At 20.7% G+C, this 21,401-nt stretch overlaps 6 protein-coding genes and 1 long non-coding RNA gene across 15 annotated transcripts; 3 read left to right on the plus strand and 4 right to left on the minus strand.

Annotated features, from left to right (window-relative positions):
- Positions 1 to 17: 17 nt before the first annotated feature.
- Positions 18 to 1,361, plus strand: Naam (Nicotinamide amidase). The gene is made up of 3 exons (XM_086913881.1): positions 18 to 345; positions 427 to 667; positions 793 to 1,361. The coding sequence occupies exons 1-3, from the start codon at positions 212 to 214 to the stop codon at positions 1,303 to 1,305; spliced, it is 888 nt and encodes a 295-aa protein (XP_086770007.1). The 5' UTR covers positions 18 to 211; the 3' UTR covers positions 1,306 to 1,361.
- A 153-nt stretch (positions 1,362 to 1,514) lies between these two features.
- LOC100866090 (Nicotinamide amidase) lies at positions 1,515 to 2,984 on the plus strand. The gene is made up of 3 exons (XM_086913880.1): positions 1,515 to 1,828; positions 1,934 to 2,178; positions 2,267 to 2,984. The coding sequence occupies exons 1-3, from the start codon at positions 1,634 to 1,636 to the stop codon at positions 2,832 to 2,834; spliced, it is 1,008 nt and encodes a 335-aa protein (XP_086770006.1). The 5' UTR covers positions 1,515 to 1,633; the 3' UTR covers positions 2,835 to 2,984.
- LOC147656661 (uncharacterized) lies at positions 1,832 to 4,221 on the minus strand. 2 transcript variants are annotated; one of them, XR_015293977.1, is made up of 3 exons: positions 4,004 to 4,221; positions 2,226 to 2,411; positions 1,832 to 2,138 (listed from the first exon to the last, which is right to left on the minus strand). It is a non-coding gene; the product is annotated as an uncharacterized LOC147656661 (long non-coding RNA). The 2 variants fall into 2 exon arrangements; XR_015293978.1 differs by lacking the exon at positions 4,004 to 4,221 and adding an exon at positions 3,782 to 3,993.
- A 103-nt stretch (positions 4,222 to 4,324) lies between these two features.
- Positions 4,325 to 6,058, plus strand: Rpb7 (DNA-directed RNA polymerase II subunit RPB7). The gene is made up of 8 exons (XM_012493629.3): positions 4,325 to 4,810; positions 4,945 to 5,054; positions 5,127 to 5,286; positions 5,356 to 5,406; positions 5,474 to 5,539; positions 5,664 to 5,735; positions 5,803 to 5,836; positions 5,913 to 6,058. The coding sequence occupies exons 1-8, from the start codon at positions 4,799 to 4,801 to the stop codon at positions 5,927 to 5,929; spliced, it is 522 nt and encodes a 173-aa protein (XP_012349083.1). The 5' UTR covers positions 4,325 to 4,798; the 3' UTR covers positions 5,930 to 6,058.
- Positions 6,059 to 6,485: 427 nt separating this feature from the next.
- On the minus strand, positions 6,486 to 8,592 carry LOC100872391 (uncharacterized). Its single transcript, XM_012493622.3, has 5 exons — positions 8,335 to 8,592; positions 7,360 to 7,845; positions 7,188 to 7,276; positions 6,868 to 7,089; positions 6,486 to 6,766 (listed from the first exon to the last, which is right to left on the minus strand). Exons 1-5 carry the CDS (start codon positions 8,452 to 8,454, stop codon positions 6,559 to 6,561), a joined length of 1,125 nt encoding a protein of 374 aa, XP_012349076.2. The 5' UTR covers positions 8,455 to 8,592; the 3' UTR covers positions 6,486 to 6,558.
- On the minus strand, positions 8,454 to 12,471 carry LOC100865214 (rab-like protein 6). 4 transcript variants are annotated; one of them, XM_086913878.1, is made up of 7 exons: positions 12,344 to 12,455; positions 11,787 to 11,981; positions 11,609 to 11,715; positions 11,231 to 11,538; positions 10,366 to 11,147; positions 9,763 to 10,264; positions 8,454 to 9,672 (listed from the first exon to the last, which is right to left on the minus strand). In XM_086913878.1, exons 4-7 carry the CDS (start codon positions 11,498 to 11,500, stop codon positions 9,472 to 9,474), a joined length of 1,755 nt encoding a protein of 584 aa, XP_086770004.1. In that variant the 5' UTR covers positions 11,501 to 11,538; positions 11,609 to 11,715; positions 11,787 to 11,981; positions 12,344 to 12,455; the 3' UTR covers positions 8,454 to 9,471. The 4 variants fall into 4 exon arrangements, with proteins under 4 accessions (XP_086770004.1, XP_086770002.1, XP_031775884.2 ...); XM_086913877.1 differs by having other exon boundaries at positions 9,088 to 9,378; positions 9,460 to 9,672; positions 11,231 to 11,715; positions 12,348 to 12,451; XM_086913876.1 differs by having other exon boundaries at positions 11,231 to 11,715; positions 12,344 to 12,471.
- Positions 12,472 to 12,740: 269 nt separating this feature from the next.
- Smyd3 (SET and MYND domain containing, class 3) lies at positions 12,741 to 19,588 on the minus strand. Of its 5 annotated transcripts, none has more exons than XM_086913883.1 (7): positions 18,355 to 19,588; positions 14,523 to 14,682; positions 14,124 to 14,365; positions 13,740 to 14,044; positions 13,356 to 13,635; positions 13,113 to 13,275; positions 12,741 to 13,038 (listed from the first exon to the last, which is right to left on the minus strand). In XM_086913883.1, the coding sequence occupies exons 2-7, from the start codon at positions 14,636 to 14,638 to the stop codon at positions 12,822 to 12,824; spliced, it is 1,323 nt and encodes a 440-aa protein (XP_086770009.1). In that variant the 5' UTR covers positions 14,639 to 14,682; positions 18,355 to 19,588; the 3' UTR covers positions 12,741 to 12,821. The 5 variants fall into 5 exon arrangements, with proteins under 5 accessions (XP_086770009.1, XP_086770010.1, XP_086770013.1 ...); XM_086913884.1 differs by having other exon boundaries at positions 19,161 to 19,583; XM_086913887.1 differs by lacking the exon at positions 14,523 to 14,682 and having other exon boundaries at positions 19,161 to 19,588.
- Between the last annotated feature and the right edge of the window lie 1,813 nt (positions 19,589 to 21,401).

Consider the following 21,401-nt stretch of genomic DNA (forward strand, 5'->3'; position numbering starts at 1 on the left):
ATTATAATAGATAAATAATAATTTTCACGATATTATATTTGATGCTTTATGTTGTGTTTCATTTATACTACTTACATACAATCCCAACCTTAATCATAACCTATACTATACTTTAAGAAAGACATATATATGTGCTTTTTTAAATATTAATTATTAATATTTTATATTATATATATATATATATAAAATATAAAAACAATTGTTGCATATAATGGAAGAATATCCACCTATTAATATTCGTTTAGCAGTAAACAGAGCTGATTTAAATTTATTAAAAAATAAAGATATACAACCTCGAATATATACTCCTGGAGAAGAAATTTCTAGTCAATCTGATTTCTTAAGGTAAACTTAAAATATGTTATTTTAATATTTATTTTAAATATATAAAAAAAATTTTTAATTTTTTTTAATTTTTATTATTAGAGGACATGGAACATATGTAGATGACGAAAATACATTACGTGCATCTGTAGCTGGTATTTTAGAAAAAGTAAATAAACTTATTTCAATAAAACCTTTAAAAGCGCGTTATCAAGGTGAAATAGGAGATGTAGTTGTTGGACGTATAACTGAAGTACAACAAAAACGATGGAAAGTTGACACAAATTCCAAACTTGACTCTGTATTATTACTCTCCAGTGTTAATTTACCAGGTGGAGAATTGGTATGATATAAATATTAAATTTCATGTTTAAAAAAAATTTTTTTTAAAATAAATACATTTTTAATTGTTAAAAGTGTAACTTTTGCACTTTAATTGTAAAAATGTTTTTCGCATGTAATTTATAGAGAAGAAGATCAGCTGAAGATGAACAAACTATGAGACGTTATCTTCAAGAAGGAGATTTAATTTGTGCAGAAGTACAAAGTACTTTTGTAGATGGTTCTCTTTCATTACATACTAGAGTTTTAAAATATGGTAAATTGTCTCAAGGTATAATGTTGAAAGTTTCACCAGCTCTTATAAAACGAAAAAAAACACATTTTCATACTTTAGAAAATGGTGCAAGTTTAATATTAGGAAATAATGGTTATATATGGATTGGAGCTAGTAGACAAGATACTGATAGATCAGAAGGTGGTTTCACACAAGATTTGTCAAGAATTCCTCAAGTAAACCGTGAAGTTTGTGCACGATTACGTAATTGTATTTTAATTTTAGCACAATGTAATATCCAACTTACAGATACATCTGTTACATATGCTCATGAAGAATCTATGAAATATAAAGTAAATGAATTATTGGAACCTGAAGTAATGGTTGATATATCATTGCTAACCCATCAAAGATTAATTCAATAATTCATTTTGTTTTCCTATATTTGTATATTGTTTAATAAATAAATGAATGAAAGAAATTTTATATTTATTATATTGTATATATATAATGTTGTTGTAATGTTATGCATAAATATAAATATAAAAACAAAATATTACAATATGATTAAAGTTAAATATTGTGATATTGTAATATAATTAAAATTAAATAAGTAGTAAAGTTTAATTGATATAGTCTTATCCAACAATTTTAAACAAATTTAAAAAATAATATATAATAATGCACATCATTAAGTATTGCAAGTATTGATTAAATAAGTAACTTGGAAACAACAAGTTACATCAAAGAAACATGGATGCATGTTTTACTGCATTTGATAAAGATGGAGATGGATATTTATCTATTACAGAATTTGAATTTATTTGTCGTGCATTATTTCGCAATGATCGTGGAAAAATATACAATGTTGAAGAAAATCAATTAAAGGAAATATATTCAGTATTTGACTTGAATGGAGATGGGAAAATTGATAGAGAAGAATTTGAAGTATTTACATATATAATATTAAAATATATTATAAATATTAAAATGATTATTAAATCGTATAAAATAATTTTTAAATAACATCATAATTTTATTTTTAATTTGTAGATATGTTGGAATCGTTGGATTAAAATATGCACTCGTCCAAAGAGTGCATTTTTAATTGTGGATGTTCAAAACGATTTTATAACAGGTTCCTTAAATATTAAACAATGTGCTGCACAACATGATGGTTCAGAAGTAATTGAACCAATTAATCGTTTATTGGAAACTGTAGAATTTGATGCAGTATTTTATTCTCTTGATTGGCATCCTATAGATCATGTATCTTTTATTGATAATTTACATCTAAGGTAATTAATTTGAATTAATTGATTTAATTTAATTAATTTATAATTACATTTTTATAATATAATTTATAAATTTATTATTTTTTTACAGAGAAATTGATCCCAGTAGTGGAATCTCAAAAGAAACAGCACAAGTTTATGATACCATAACATTTAGAGGTCCACCATTATTAAAACAACGTCTATGGCCTCGTCATTGTATTCAAGATTCTTGGGGTGCTGAACTTCATAAAGATCTGAAAATTATAGATAATGCAATTAAAATATATAAAGGAACTAATTCAGAAGTAGATTCATATTCAGTTTTTTGGGATAATAAAAAGATGATGGAAACAAGTTTATCTTCGCAATTACAAGAAAAAGGGGCCACTGATATATATATCTGTGGATTAGCCTATGATGTTTGTGTTGGAGCTACTGCTGTAGATGCTCTTACAAGCGGTTATCGGACTATTCTCATTGATGATTGTAGTCGGGGAGTAGATCTTGTTGATATTGAAAAAACTAAAGCTACTGTTATAGCTAATAATGGAGTAATTGTAAATTCAAGCCAAGTAAAAGCAATGGTTGAAGGAAAAGATCGTCGACCAGAACTTGGATATAAATTAGCTATAGAAATTAAACAAAAATTAACTTTTGTAGATGATGATAATCAATAATTTTATTTTCTTGTAATTTAAAAAATAGTACAAAATATTATACAAACATTAGATAAATTAATACAATATTTTATATCAGAGTCTTTGCTTTTTTAAAAAATATATATATATAATGATTTAAAATTAGAATAAATTATTTTCTGCATTAAATATTTTGTATCTTTTATAATTATATTTTTTATTATTTAAAAAAAACACCATAAATTGAATATCAATATAAGATTTTTCCGAATTGAAAATTAATAAAAATCTTGAGTTGAAAATTGAAAAAACGAGAAAAAACAGTAATAACAGTGTAAAAGTAATTAGAAATAAAAGTAGAAAAAATATAATATAGATATAAATGAATAATTGTATTTTATTATATTTTATTCTATTGTATTATTCGAGTAAAATAATTGCAAAGATTTGAAAAAAAAAAGTTTAGAGTTGTCATGTTGCATTAATTTGAACATACTTTATTAATAAAATGATATTATTTTCCAATAAATTCATGGTATTTTTCTTTTAATCTTTTTCGATATATTTAAATTTATTAGTGATTATAATTAATGTATTTATAATATTTTATTTCAAATATCAAAATAACTTATTTCAAATATCAAAAAGAAGAATATTATATAATTATTTCATAAAGATTTAATATAAATTATAAATATTAATAAACATATTATAGATTTATAAAGATTCGGAAAATATTCAAAATAAGATTCGATATTTTTTATTTCCAAGAATTTATAAAAATTTTCAATTTCAAATATTCAATTCAAGTTTATCAAGATATTGATATTTTTTTTCCACGGAATTTTTCCTTTTGCAAAATTCTTTTTTTAGAATCTAAATTGTGCATCATTCTGAACAAATGATGGATCAAGTTCTGACCACTCGATACTTTTCTTGAAGTGTATGAAAAAAAAATCATTGTATAGAAATGACATGATACATACACGATACGAAAGGAAAATATATCAAAAAAATTTACGATTTCTTTTCGATGCATCAATAGAAATATAAAATAGTTTATAACTATTCATGAAAGATTTGGATATTTTCAAGAATCTGAATTTAATCTTAATCGAAAATAGCTAAATTCAATCTATAATAAATTAATTTAAAAAATTTTTTTCAACTGGAATGCGCTTATTTTATGCGCAACTTCAATTGATTACCTGATAAATACTTAAATAATTTGTAAATAATGTAAATAATATTATATTTATATTTGATTTCAAAATTCTAATTTTATTTATTAATATCGTTGAAATTATACTTATAATACGTTTACAATATTCCTAAAGCCGAATTCATACGATGATATAATGTAGCTAAAAACTTTTACTCTATTCTAAAAAAAAAAGAATTATATAAATTAAACAATAGAAACATCAGTATGCATCATATTCAAATTATCTTTATGATTAAAAGATAATATATGAAGTATATAAAATTATATATAAAATTAAAACGTAACTATTTTCGAAAAATATATTGTCTTCGAATTACCACTATCAAATCATGATTACTTATTTTTCTTTGTTTTCTAATTAAAAACAACAAAGGCAGATATACAATCGTATAGTAAAAAATAATTCTTCTGTATCAATTAAATACTTGCATAAATAATATGTAAAATTATAATTATATCGAGTTGTATCTTGCAATATTATATTATTTTTAATTTAAATATATATATATATATATATATATATATATATATATATATGTATATACATACCATAATGTATATGTATTTTTATTTTTTAATATTCCGGTAATAAATTTTAGTACATTGTTTCAAGTAAAAAAATGCACATAATAAATCATGCAATCAAGAAAAAATTTTAGACATCTAGTGGTGGCGGGCTGAAATATTGATACTAGGTCCTATATGTTAGGAAAATATAAATATATTAAATAATTCTATAAATTAGTATCATTTAATATTACTATTATATAAATAAGGCATGTTTTATCATGTAAGTTATTATTAAATACATAATAACATAAAATAAATATAATAAAATATAATAAAATATTGAATTAAGATTCATGATAAAAATTTGTTAAAAATATTAAATACGCATAATTAATTTATTTTATATTTTTACAGATATCATTAGAACATGAAATTTTATTACATCCCAGATATTTTGGACCTCAATTATTAGATACTGTGAAACAAAAACTTTATACTGAAGTAGAAGGTACTTGTACAGGAAAGTAAGTTTATACATACATAGCACAATTAACAATATATTTATTTTAAATATTTATAATATTTTCTAATTTCAGATATGGTTTTGTAGTTGCTGTAACAACAATAGATAATATAGGTGCAGGAATCATACAACCAGGACAAGGTTTTGTAGTATATCCAGTTAAATATAAGGCTATTGTATTTAGACCATTTAAAGGAGAAGTATTAGATGCCATAGTAACACAAGTGAATAAAGTAAATATTAAATATATTTTTAAATTTTATGAAATTATCTGAAAAGTTATATATTATTTCTTTTTTTAGGTTGGAATGTTTGCTGAAATAGGACCACTTTCGTGTTTTATATCTCATCATGTGAGTTATTTTTATATGAGTAATATTTTTATAATTTCAATTTATAAATTAATAAACTCTTTTGCAGTCAATTCCAGCAGACATGCAGTTTTGTCCAAATATAAATCCACCATGTTACAAAACTAAAGAAGAGGTAAATATAAAAAAATATATACATTAAAAAAAAATTTAGATTAAAATTAAGATTTATTATTATTAGATTAATTAGATTAGATTAAAATAAAAATTATTTATTTATTTAACATTGTAAATTACAGGATGTAATTATTCAACCAGATGATGAAATAAGATTAAAAATTGTTGGTACAAGAGTTGATGCCACTGGAATTGTTAGTATTTATAATATATAAACTTTCATGTTAACATTCTATATTATATATGTTTTATATTTTTTAGTTTGCTATTGGAACATTGATGGATGATTATCTAGGTAAATATTTATTTTATTACTCTAATGATAATAAGTTATATTGCTTTTTTTTTTAAAAAATATATTTCTCTTATAGGACTCGTGTGTAATTAAATAAATTGTCATTTCAATTTAAATTTTATAAGTTAAATAAAATAAATTTTATTTTTATGCAAATTTAATTATATGAAAGAATAAAATAAAATGGAAAATAAATATTTTATTTAGTTTCTACAGTATAAATTGCTATTTAATTATAAGTCAAGTCATCAAATACATATCTATATAATACATATTTGATTATATATAAATATTTAATTTTATAAATTATAAATTTGTATGCATAAAAACATACATAACATTCACAATATTATTGAATATATTTGAAATAAAATACATTTCTTTTCTTCAAATTCTTTTTTAAAATAATAAATTAATTTAATCACAATTTAACAAAATACTAATATTATTTAGTGTAGTATAAGTATAAATAATATTATACTTATATATACATCTAAGTACACAACATATATAATTTTATAGTTTTATAATTAATAATATATTTTTACACTATATTATTTTAATCTTTTGAAAATATAAAAAAAAATATCTTTTGAATATTTAGATTAATTTGTTATAATATATAAAAAATGTATTAAAAGATATAATATAGTTTCAATATTTATTTATTTTTTTTTTTTTTTTTACATAGTGCAATAATTTAAAAAATTTTAACAAATTTTCTATTTTATTTGAAGAAATTCAGGATATTGTTTTAACCAAAATCGAACAAAATTTGAATCTAATAAAGCAATAAATAATGCCAATTTTGCTTCAACAGGCATTTTAATTTTTTCTTCTATATTTTGATCAGGCATTGTTTTATCAACAACATGTTTAAATATTTTACCATCATTATTAAGATAAAACGTAGAAAAACCATCATACCACCTATTAATAAATCTTAATTATTAATATTATAATATAAATAAAAAAATTTTTAGTTATTAATATTATTAATATTAATAAAAATTATAAATGAATCTACTTACGCTGATTTATTTTCTACCTGTTCTCTGGCATTAAACATTTTAATTTTCCAAAATGTAAGAAATACACGTGTACCAGAGGCACCTACTATACGCCAACGAACTTTAATACTATTATCTTCTGGATGCATAGTCATTTTTAAAATTTTTAACTTAACATAAGCAAACTTTAAATGACCTACTATTCTTAATAATGCTATTTGCTTAAGATATTGCTCAATACCTCTATAAAACATTTATAAATATAATTCCTTTAATAACATTTATTAATTTAAAAATAATAAAATTTTTCAAATTATATATATTTGAAATTATATACTTACACAGTTGTTGTTCCTTTAATATTATTAATAAATATTAAATCTTTTGTATATATTGAATAATTCATTGATTGAACAAACAATAATGGTAACTGAAAGAAACACATTTTGGTGTAATAAAATTTCAAGTTTTATATAATTCCAAGCAATTTCTGTGCACAATATAGAGACATACATCATTACGAAGAACATCAAATACAGATTGTAATTGTGTTTCAAATGATTTACGATCCTCAGAAGTTTGCATCTCATTTACATTTTTTACATTGGGAGAAATTTCTGCATAAAAGGCATTATCCTTTTCAAATTTCAATAAAACATTATCAAATATTCTTTTAGTTGGTACTATTTCTCTAAATGATATATTATACTTCTTATTTTTTAAATATTCAGGTGAGATTTCCCATTGTGCATTCGTTTTTAATACTGACATATATGTTAAATATGAATTAGTTACATTTTGTATTTGAATATTATTTTGTTTCTGATGATATAATTTGGTCATTTGTTGTTTAGTCCAATTATGTTTCTTGCTTAATGCTTTAGTACTTTTAATATTATTAAAGGGAAAAAATGATACATTTTGCTTTGACAAATAAGCCATTGAATTCAAAGGTTTTTCTTTGAAATTTGTTATTGAGTTTGTTTGCACATCTAAAAACTATAATTAAAGATCATTTTCTTCTTATAAATTGAATATCATATAAATCTTATATATATTATATATATTATATAGTATATGTAACTACTATTTATATAATAATAAAGAAATATTTATATATATATATATGTAAACAATAACTCAATCATTCTTGTCATTTGTAATTAATTATAATAAATAAAATATGTGTTTATATTTTCTTAATATATATAAAAAGACATTTATTTATTTTTATCAATTAGGATTTTTATAAAAATTCTAAAAATCTTTGAGATATTAAGCATAGAAAAAATATCAAATAATGAAATTCTTGCAAGAATTATAAAATATCAAATTATTATGACGAACTATTATTACATAAGTATATTAAGGTTAACTTATATTTCATAATAATGTGAAATAAAAAATAAAACAAAATTTAAAATGACAATAATTAAAAATATTATTTAAATAAAAATGATTAAATATTATATAAATAAAGCTATTTACCTCTTCTAAAAACAAAGATTTAACATTTTGTGGTAGCCGATAGTTAATATCAGTTATTTGTCTTCGTATATTGACAAAAGATGTAAATTTATTTGGAATAGAACGTAAATAAAATGACATTTTCTTTAATCTTTTATTTCACTGATTTGTATTCGATATTCTTTACAGAAATAATGTAATACAAAATACAACTGTCGGCATGACCTCTCAGTATCATATTATAGACAGTATCCGGTAAATTCACACATGTTCAATTGTAGTTTGGATAAGTTTTAACAGAATTGGTAAAGTTTTAGAGAGGGCGTTTATGTTTAGTTTAAAACAAATTTCAATTTAAAATTTAAAAGAGGGCGCAAACATAATATTATACGTATGTACGTACATATATATATATATTTGAAATTTTCACATCTAGAAAGAAATAAATTATTTTTTTATATGACAATTTCTTATTTATTTATGTACATTTATCAACAGGAAGCTGCATTGATGATTATTGCGCTGTAATATATACGATTAAAAAATTATAATAAATGAATATTAATAATATTAACAATATAGAAAACAATTACATTAATTTAATGCAACTTTTTTCATCTTAGAAGAAAGTATTTAACGAAATATAGTAATAAACGAAAAATGTAGTAAATAATAAAATTATTACATTAATTTAATGTAATTTTCTTCATTTCAAAATAAGACATTTAATAAACGAAAAATATTATTCGAATTAAAATTCAAATTATTTGCAAATTTTTAAATATTTCATTAATAAAAATTTAATAACATCTAAATAAATTCCAGCATGTTCAAGTTACAAAAATATATTCGTTCATATTTATGTTAGATGTGTGCAAAACTAATTGGTAAAGTATATTATCGAGCATTTAAAATATTAAAAATGACTTATTAGAAATTTTTTGTTATATTATTTTATCATATAAAGAACTGTAACAGAACTCCATACTTCTACTTTATAGGTAAAAGATATTTCTGTTTTATATAGATAAAAGATATTTCCAAATATTAATATAAAATTCATATCTGAAAATTCAATATTACATGATATTTTATGCGCTTTACCAAAAGACAGCGTTATTAATTAAAAATAAAATTAAATATTACGTAATAAAAACACTATATCGCTTCATAAGCAACATCGACACCAATCCTAGTAACCGAACCATTGAGAAATTCTTCAAGCTCATCACGTTCTCTATTTTCATCTCTTGAACGATGTAATGAACGTTTCTTCTTTCTATCTGCTTTATCGGTCTTTTCTTTATCCTTTTCTTTATCTTTAGACTTTTTCTTCTTTTTCTTCTCTTTGTCTTCCGTCTATTTTAATTCGAAATTAATAAATAAAAAAATTCGACATTACTACCAGAAGAAATGAAGTTATATGTTAAAAATATTTTGTATGCATACCTTTTCTTTGTGTTTTTTTTTCTCTTTTAACACAGGACTACCACCATCGGAACTCATATGACGTACACTGGTATTGTCGAGTAACTCTAAATGTACATTGGAACTTGTTACACTAACATCTAAACTTTTATCACTCAATTCTAATCTGTCTTTTCTCGTACTATTACTGCTTACATCTTCACCACCTTCAGGACTCTGTCTCCATTTGGAGTCACGTCGAAGCCAACTATCAAATGCATCCGAATTAATCTCTTGTTGCTCATTTATATCATAATTATTTGATATCTGTAATTCTTGCTCTATAGATGAAATAGAATCGCGTTTTGTCATTTGCCGCAATTTTTCTGAATTTATTTCTGTATTTGATAAAGTTTCGCGTTTGTGTTTTTGTTTACTTAATGGATTTTCAGCTAATTTAGGTTGAATGGGAGGTGTTGCTTCATCAGCTGATGATAAATCATCTTCATAACCAGCAACCAAAGGATTTGCAGTTTCAGTATCACTATAAAAAATAGAAAATTTATACAAAAATTAAAAGTAAATAAAATTGTAGATATTTTTTTTTATTCTTTATATAATTTATATTATTTATAACTAATATACCTTTCAGAATCTAGTTCTTCATGCTGTATTTTTTGTGGTGAAAGTTGATTAGTATCTTCTAAAAATGATCGATCTAATAATCCATCGTCGGGTATAAAATCTTCAACACTAGTTAGTGGTACATTTGTATTTGTGTTATTAATATGTGTGACTCTATCTATTTCTTCCTCCTTTTTATTACCAAATATTTTTGACATAAGTGATTGTGATTTGTTAATCGAATCTCGTCTGTCAGAATTTTCATTTAAAAATTCAGCCATTTTGGAATCAGTTTTTAAAATATTTTGTGTAGTAGATAATGGTGATATTTGTGAATTTTTAATAGGAACTACTTGATTTTCAGAAGCATGTATAAGATTTTCTTTCTTTGGTAGTGATTTCAAATCTATATTTTTTATTGGAATAGGAGTTCCACCTCCTATAGGACCAGGCATAGAAATTGATCTTTTAACTTCAGTATTTACATTTGTATTGCCATTAGAAGATAATATATTATGATTGCTCAAAGAAGATGTAACATTAGGGACTAGGATACTGGCAGAGACAGAATCAGCAAGTGCTCTTCTTCTATTAACAAGATTATCTAAGAATTTATTATAATTAGCATCATCACTATCCTGAAAAAGATCAAGTTCTTGTATTGTCAAACGTGTCTCTTCCTCATTAGTATCAAGTTGTTTTAATAATGTTTCTCGTTGCAATTGAAGAAAAGGCAGATTAAAGAATTTGTGTAAAAGTTTTAATCCAAAGCCATTTCTCATAGATGATTCTGCATATCTTACCTGTAAAAAAAAAAAAAAGAAATTGATATGAAAAGATTTTTCCCATTATAATTATTTATGATTAATAATAACAACAAATTTACTTGTGCTGCTCTTTCATGTAATGAATCAATAAAGTATGTCACATGATCTGATGTAACAGTTCTGTGATGTGCCATATCACAATGATTTCCTAAAACAATTACTGGAATATGGCTAGGAATTTTTGGAAGTTCTCTTTGAACATAATCAAATGTCCAAGATTTTGTAATATCCATCATAATAATAACACCATTGGTCCCTTTATAAACATCAAGAAATTCTGCATCTAAAGCAGGTTCCTCAATAACATTTTCAGACTGTGAATTGTCCATTTTTAAACCTTCTAATTTCTTTCTACGTCGACCTTTATCTACAACATCCCAAACTTCAACTTTAACAATATCATCCGTAGCTTTATAATTCCATTGTATACTGGTTACTTGTATTTCCTCTGTTGGTATATATTCTTCTATAAATTTTTGGCCTTGAAGTCTATGAAATAGACAAGTTTTTCCTACATTTCTGTCACCCTTTATAATAATTTTCACTAAAAATAAAATGCTTTAAATAAAAGGAATTTTATTTTCTTTTATTTTAAAATTAGTTTAATATACTTACTATTATATTGTACACCTTTAGCAAATTTTCTTTGTAATGTTGTTGGCATAGATTGATGAGCTGGTCTAGGAGATATATTACCAACTCCATCAGATTTTCCAGCTAATCTTTTAAATGCAGAGAACATTGTATATTTTTTTAACGAAACCAACAATGGTTTAGATAAGGATTTTTTTAAAATATTATAACAGATATCTAGATAAAATAGATACAAGAAAGTTAAGTATTTTAATGATTAATATAATATGTATTTAAATAAATCATAATTTAATAAATAATTTGAGAAAAGAACATTTGTTATAATAAGTCTTTCCAAATAATCACTACAAAATGTATTAAAAATAAATTTTTTTATAATGCAATTCTATTTTAAGTTTATATAAAATCGAAAATAAATAATAAATTTAAATAAAAAAAATATAAAAATTACTTATAAAGAAATAAATTAATATTAATAATGTTTACTTTAGTAGTCATATTATTATTGTATATATTAAAAAAAATAAACATATTGTTCTGAAAATTTTTATAATTAATTTTTAAATAAAAATAATTACTTACTCCATATTATGTCAAATCTTTTATAGAAAATAAAAATTTATTCATAACAAGTAACCGATTTAATAAAACTTAAGCAGCTGTCACTTAGCAGCTGTATTTATTTTTTGTTGTGATGTTGGCAATTAATCATTTGTTTCATAATATTTGTAGTATCATTAATTGCAAAAAGTTTAAAATATGAAAATATTAAAATAAATACTTGATTATCATTATCATTTTTTACATAATTTACTATATGTAATATAAATATTTATAATAATATGTTATAACGTTGGTATCAATGATTCTTAAATGCTTCTTAAATATACATTTTTAAATTGAAAATTTTAAGTATGATTTTTTATCAGGATCAAAAATGATATGGTAATTTATATGAAATATTATATATATATATATATATATACTAAAATTATTTATTATAAATTATACACTATTAGCAAATTACATACAATTATAAATTGTTCATAAGGAATATTATGATTCATTGAATTCCTCTACAGTAGCTTGATAAAGAAGTGGTTTCAAATTATGTTCAATTACAGTATGTTGTTCTCCATGTGTTATTGTTAATATTGCACTAGCTTTTCTTAATGTTTCAATAGCTTGTTTTAGTTTTTTTAAATATACCTGAAGTTTTCCTATTGATAAATATAATATTCCAGTTGATGGATGAAATTCTCCATAATATGTCCTGAAATATGAATGAACGTAAGTTATTATAAATTATTTTTTTAATTTAATATATATAAAGAATATTTGTCTTACAAATAGCCATTAATAAGTCTCTTAGCATAAGATTCAGCTTCCTCCCAATGTTGCAAAGTTAAGGAGGAGTCAAAAGCACTTTGTAAAGTTTGTACATGTTGTATATTGAGAGGATGTAAAACACCTTCTTGTTTTTTGAGACACATTGTGCTTACATCCAAATCTATTTTTTATTGTAAGAAAATATACATTTTATATTATATATTATATTAAAAAATTTAATATTATTTATAAAAAGGATACAGGCAATATTCTTCATATTTTGTAAATGATATGCAGTCAAGTCAGATATTTCATAAAAAGTTTCCTTAAAATTTTCAGGGAATTTTGTATTACAATTTTCACACATATCAGCATCAAGAGAACAAGGATATGTACAAAATTTATTTGGACATGCTGCTGCTTCCACCATTGGTTCTGATTCTTCACATTTTTTACAGTTACACCAAAAATAATATGAATTTTGTAGTTCTTCACGTCTGTCTTTTGTTGTTTTAATTACATCAATGTATGATATTCTTATCTATATATGTTCAGTTATAATTGTATTATACTTTAAATGATTCTCTGTTGTTAACAGAAATTTCATTACAATATTATAAAAACAAAAATATTTAAAAGACTTGCCTGAGATAAATCTAAACAAGGAAGATCTTCTGTTGTTCTAATAATTATAGTTGTCCCCTCAAAGGTTGCTACAGCATTAGGTTTGCAACTATGGTCCAAAATAGAAGGTCCCAAATAAATACCAGCACCAATATTATTCATATCCAAATCAGATATATTAAAAGAATTAATATAAATTCTGCCATAAATACCCATTAATTCTGCAGAATTTGGTATAGACATATCTCCAAGAAATTCATATAAAACACCACATACACATACAAAATGTTCCATTTTTTTTTCATCTTTTTTTATATCAGAATAATCTAACAAAATAATAATTTAAATATTAATTAAATAAAATTTTATACATATTTTATGTGTTCTCTTACATGAAAAGCTTACGAGACATTAAGTCCTTAAATTTCCTATATTTAGTTTTACTATAATATCCTATTTCTTCACCTCCACCTTGATTTAATTTTATAATTATACGTGCCATTAGTCTTGCAACATCTGGTATAACTTTTGATGAAAATCTTTTTAAACTTGCACATTCTTTACTATGTATAGTCCAAGACATTTGTTGACAAGATTGATTACAATAATAAATACACTTACAAACAGAACATCTAAAAAGTTTTCCACTGAAAAAAATAATTTTATTTTATTTTAAAAATAATTTTGTATTATTTTTAAATTTAATAATTTAGATTTTATAATATAACAATATTAATAAATTAACAGTGGAACAAATAAAAATATTATGTAAATTAAAATTTTTTAAAAATGTTAAGAATATACCTTTTAAAACAATAATCACATCGTTCATTTCTATATTTTGAATAAAGGACATAAGCAAATGGTTTAGCAGTAAAAAGAGTAGTGCCTTTTTTAATAAAATTTTCACTTTCGCTCATTTTCAAAGTGTTCCTTTTATTAATATTGTTTAATTTAAGACGGGCTATATAACCATAAACAAGATATAGAATAGATTTATTATCCTATAAAATTTTGTATTTCATGTTCTGAAATACCGATAGTGCAAAAAATCAGATATCTTATCAGTTATATGTTCTGTGACTTAATGTCATTTATATATCGATCAAATAAATTTAAGATAATTAGAATAGAAAAAGAAACTATAAATGTCTGATAAAAATCCATTAGTTTTAAGCAAAATATGCACCATGGTGCCATTTAATTCTTATTCCTTATTCCTTATATAATGTTTTTGAGCAAATCATTTATTTTGTTCATGTGTTATTCATGTGCTCGATCTGTTTTATATAATAAATGGATTATTAATTTGTATGTAAATTTTTATGCGTAATTTTAAATAATTTACAAAATTTAAAATTGTTGTGAATAATTTCTTTATTGAATTAGATTATTAATTTGATTTTGAAAAATATCGATAAATAATTAAAACGAAATACTAATAAATAAAATATTTTTGCTAACTATATAAATTAATAAAAATGTTTTATTTTTTTAAATCTCAAATAAATTCTACTTATAATATGAATAAAAAGAAAATATTATTAAAAAAAATTATATATATATATTTTTTAATAAAATAAAGAATATATAAAAAAATAAACACAATCGCAAAAAATTCTTATAATGATAAATTAATTGAATGAAAAAATATTAATGATTTTAATATATCGATTTACAAACATCGATGATAAAAATCGATAAATCGTTTCTATCTCTAGTTTCTTAACTATTATATAACTATTATATTCATTTTATAACTATTTCATATCACATGTTATATTGATTAGAATTAGAATATTTAATAGATATTAATAGATAAAATATATTTATATATTTATCTATTATATATAAAATTATAAATAAAGTTAAAACTAAATTTTATATATATTTATATATATATTTCAATCTTAGAACAAATTGCTTAATTAAGAAAAATTATAATTCTGTCTTTTGTCAAAAATATCATTATATTATTAGATAAGAAATATAATCAAATAAATTTATACAAATATAAATCAACTTTATAATTTAATTTTAATTATTTATTGAAAGCTGAAAATTTTAATTTCTACATTTTTTTATTTTAAATTTAATTTAAAAAACAAGTTTATTATTTATCATGTATATATGGCTCATTTGATTTGATAATTTTTTGAACATACACTATAATTATTCAATATAGTTATTGATATAGTTTAATATTTGAAATTGAAAGAAGTACAATTTTATTTGGATATTGTTATTTTGAAAATAAATTTGGAATTGTAGTATTCAAATTTTCATCTTAATATGAAGAATTAAAAGATTTAGATTCCTGTGATTTTCAACATTTTTGCTTATAGTAATATATATTATCATAGTAAATTAGACAACATTAAACAAAAATATTTGTGCAATTTTTATATTTATATTAATTATTTAATTTTTTTTGTATGTAACATTAAATATAATTGTATGTAACTATTTAAATATAGATAGTAAACCAATTTCTTATTTTTATTTTTTATTTTTATTTTCTACAATTATAAAGCAATAATAAAATTACTAACATATTATATATATATAGATAGCACTTACAATTATTATTTATTATGTTCAAATATATAGATGGGATATTGTATTGATCCAACATTCTCATAATAAAAATCAATATGAGATGGCCAATATTGACATGTACAGATTAATACTGATATACTACATATTTTATACCTGACATTGGTATAAATTCAAATATGTCAAATATGTAAGATAACATAATTAATATTGGAATCGCAAGTTTTTAAGTTACTCTCATTTAAAACTATTATTATTTAAAATTAATAAATTTTCAAGTTAATAGCTAAGAAATGCACAACTTATCAAATAAAGATAATATGTATAAAATTCGAACTTGATATAGTTAAGATAAAAGATCATATATAAACACAAAACTTTTTATAATTGAAATAAGAAAAATACAATTTATATTTTTATAAACTTATACAAAACATGATATTTCGCTTACATTGAATAATAATATAATAATTTCATAAATTATCAGTCAATGAATTTTTTCTTTCTTCTTATTTATTTAATATAATCTCAATATTTACTTTTAAATATTGGAAAAATGATATTGAACAAATGATAGTTGAAATTCAATATGTATATTTGTATATTTCCAATTTCTTTCAAAATTTTATAAATCTTTATTTATTAATTAAAAAAGGAAGTTTATGAAAATTAATATTAAAAAATGAGCATTTCAAACAAAAAAAAATATTTGATAAAAAAATGATGAATATTAAATTTGAAAAAAATATATAGTATAGTTTTGCGTGAAATAACAAAATTTATAATATATATCTGCTATAAATAATATACATATACTGTATTGTATATCTGCAATACAATAGATGAATCAATTGTTTAGAATCAATTTGACAACTTCACATTAAATATTATGTATTATTTTAAAACAATTCAAATATAGAAAAAATTGGACTTCCAAAGAAACTAATATTAAAATTCTCTTCTTGATTAAAGTTAAATAATATATATGTAAAAAAAAATTCATTTAGAATAATATTTTAGAAAACCTCAAAAGTTTTAGAAAAATAGCATCATGCAACTAAAGATATTATCTAAAGATATAAAAGAAACTGCAGATAGATCATAATAGATCATAATAGATCAGAATTCATCATAAAATCATGAATTCTACATAATTCAATAACATAAAATACAAAATACAAATACAAAATATTGTGTCTATAATTTATTAATAAAGTGAAAAAACTTTTGGAATAACTATTATTTATCTTATTTATTTCGAAATATATTTGAAGTGGATATATAGTTTTTATGGATATATAGTAAATTAAATATAAAATATTTTATTCAATTTAATTCGTATCATTTGTTAATATTATAAATTCTCATACTGTGTTGATTTCATCACAAGATCCATCTTTGAAAATCTTTCAATAAGTTTCTTAAAATAACATTTTCAATTTTAAAAGAACATTTATAGAATATTGTTTAGGAAAGAAGTTAAGTTCAGAAAATTAATTGAACATGATTATTTGCTTGAACTAATTCATGAATCATATAAGAATATGTAATAAAAATTGGAATTCTATAATATTAGATAATAAAGGTTTTACAGTTTTCTTAAAAATGAAATGAAGTTATAATGAATACTTTATAAGTTTAATATATGGAGAAGATTGTATTAATGAAAGAACTGTACAAAAATGAACGATTTAAAGAAATAATCATTAAATGAAAAATCATATTCAAAACATTCATCTGTTATTGAAAATGATAAACTACAGCAACATTTATATAGAAATCCATGGAAGAAATGTACAAACATTACATGGATATACAAATGTAAACTGTTATCTATCTTTATAAAATAAGTTATGATAAGTTCAAATGAATTAAAGCATTAAAATTATTTTAAATTCTTATCAAATCTTTGTAGCATCGATTGACAAAATTAGGAAATTAGAAAACAATAAAAGCAGTTATTTCTCTAAATATATAATTTTGAAGAAGCTTATAAGAACATTTGAATATAAGAATATAAGAAATGCTATTTCTATCGAATTTCATTTTATATTGAAGCTTCAAAATCAGGAAAACTTACATCAGAACATTTCAAAACATCATTCAACCAAGTACATTTGCCAAATATTAATCACGTTACATATTTCTAACAGTACAATATAGTTTATATATTATAATGCATAAAAAATTCTATTTATTGTAAAATTTATTTGTTAATTAAAATAATCTCATTAATATTATAATAGAAATATTAAATATTATAATTACAAATGTTTAATCATTTTATTACTATTTAATCTTTAAAAAAATTCATGTTTAATTTTTATTTTATTAGATTTTAAGCTCCATTTTATTCATATCTTTATCATCAAAAATTATTTTCTTTATTTTCTTCTATTTTCTTTTTATTGTTTATATTGGTTATACTTTTGTAAATGTTATATTTTTTTTTCCTCTTAATATTCAATATTTATTATTTTTTTTAAATTTATTAAATTAATTATTTTTTTTAAATTTATATTTTATCTTCAATACTTATATATATAATTTTTAATTTTCCTTCTTAAGCAATGTAATGTTTTTTTGGCAGTTTTAAGATTTTACTATTGCTTTTTTTTATTCTTGAAGTATAAGCAATTTAGTTTTATCAGTAGGAAAATTGAAATTTAAATAAGATTTTTTTCTATACTAAATATTTTTTTTCTTATTCATTATTATTATATATAATTAGCATTTTTCTTATTTTTGTAACATTTTGCAATATTAATGTTTTGCGAAGTTTGCGAATTTTTTTTATTAGATGCAATTACATTTTGTTGCAAAGCCTTATTTTTTGTACAATATGGAATGATTAAGTCTTTGTTAAATATATTTTATACAACTCACGTGATTAATTATTATATTATTTTCAATAGTAACTTGATTTTTCACATAGATTATTTAGAAGATTTTAAATCTAGAGAATTAGAAATTCTAAAATATATTCTTAGAATTTATATGTATTATTATTAAAATAATCTTTTGGTTGTTCCATATTATTAGAATATTTTCCAATATTTTTGATTACATATTTTGAATTTTTTAATTATTATTAAAATTGAGACCTAATTTCGGTTCTAGCGATTCATATAAATATATTTCAATTATTTAAATATTGACCACTAAAGATATGATAAATTTGTTTTAATGTTTTGTTATTAATATTTTTCATTTTTTTTATTTTATTCATAAATTTTTCTTTCTTTATCATATTAAACAATATATGGTAAGAGAACTAACACACAACTGCAAAACTCTAGACTAGACTCTACTGTAGAATATTATAGAATGTAAACCTGAGAATTGAATATATTAAGATGACCATTCATATTACATTTTGTATTATTGTTTTATCGATATTATAAAATTTTGTATAGTGATTTTATATTTAAAATATACGTATTGTTTTGTATTAGTTTTTACTATTCAGAAAAATTTTATTATAGATAAATATTGATACCATTTGCATTATTCATATCATAAATTAAAATTTATGATATCAAATAAAAAATTATATATCTATTATATATATTATTATTATATATATATATATATATATATATTTTGTTGTTATAATTTATTATACTTTTTTATATGTATTTATAAAAAGTAACATCAAGAATCATTTTTTAAAATATATGATTAAGATTAATATTTAATATATTAAATAGATCTAAATATAAAAGAATTTTAACTCTAGATCAAGGCGCAGAAATGTCAATAATACATAAACACATTATATGTTTCGATAAGAAATGTTAATACTAATTTATCTTATAGTTAAAATTATTTGTTAAAAAATATAATAGAATAGAAAATATTTAAATAAATCAACTACATCTCAGAAACGCAAACTATGAAATATTACTAATATTTGATTAAAGATTGATTAGATATAGTGCTATTAACTTAACCTATTAAGATATTTGTGTTAGTGTAAATTATAAAGTAAGTTTCTTTCTATAATAATTCTTAGTGCAATATAATCTATTGTACGAAATTGCAATAAAGTTTAAGAGTTTACAGACGAGTAAAATAGCTAGTTCTATCGAAATGTAATCGTAAACAGATTTTTTTTTATATTTTTATTTTTATATTATTAATATTTGCTTCTTTTTCCTCTTTTTCAAGAGCAAAGAAAAGGTAAATATTTAAAAAGTTTTAAATCATTACAAATAAAATATATTTATATAATTTTTAAATATATAGTTTCATATAATTTAATATAGTTTATATAGCTTTCTTGCAAATTTTAAATAAAATTTATGTTACATTAACATTTAGATTATTCTATTTGTACTATTTGTAATATTATATTAGTGGGAAAGTTAAATCAGTTTTTGTTTTTGAAAAGATAATTTCAAATGAGCCATATATTATTGCTCATAATGAATTCATTTTATATTAATTTTTATAATCATATTATTACAAACGAAGTATAAGACAGATATGACATTTTATTTATTTTATAGATTTTTTATTTCGTGTTTGAAATACTAATCTCATAAAAAAATATGTTTCTTATATTTTTTATGATTGTACATATTTCTATATGTCATATACTTATAAAAGATGTATATTTTTTTATATATATCGATATCACAATATCGATAAATATAAGATTTCACTTGATATAACTATTTCGATTTACACTTTATTTTTTACTTATTTTCCGTAGCGAAAAATGTTTTAGATAAAAATGATTAAGTAGTTTCAAGAACACATTTTAAAATTATTTATGTATTTTAATATTACTTTATTTTTGTAATATTATTTATTATATTTAGAGGAATTCGCAGAGTTCATATGAAAATTGAATCATTTTTTTTAAATAAAACTTTATATTTTTTTGATATATTAAAGTTATATAATAAAATATGTAGTAAATATATTAATTTAGAAGATATTTAATTATATTAAAATAATTGTTAATTTTTTATGGTCCAATATTTTTTATAAAGAATGGTGAAATATATCAATTTACATATAAACAAAAGTAATAAATAATAAAAAAAAAATTGGGAAATTGATGCTATCTCTATGTTTTAAATTAAATAAATATACATAAAAAAAAACAAATAATAGAAA

This window comes from Apis florea, unplaced genomic scaffold, assembly GCF_048593485.1.
Source record: "Apis florea isolate Af1SG1 unplaced genomic scaffold, ASM4859348v1 contig_3517_pilon, whole genome shotgun sequence".
Taxonomy (NCBI): domain Eukaryota; kingdom Metazoa; phylum Arthropoda; class Insecta; order Hymenoptera; family Apidae; genus Apis; species Apis florea.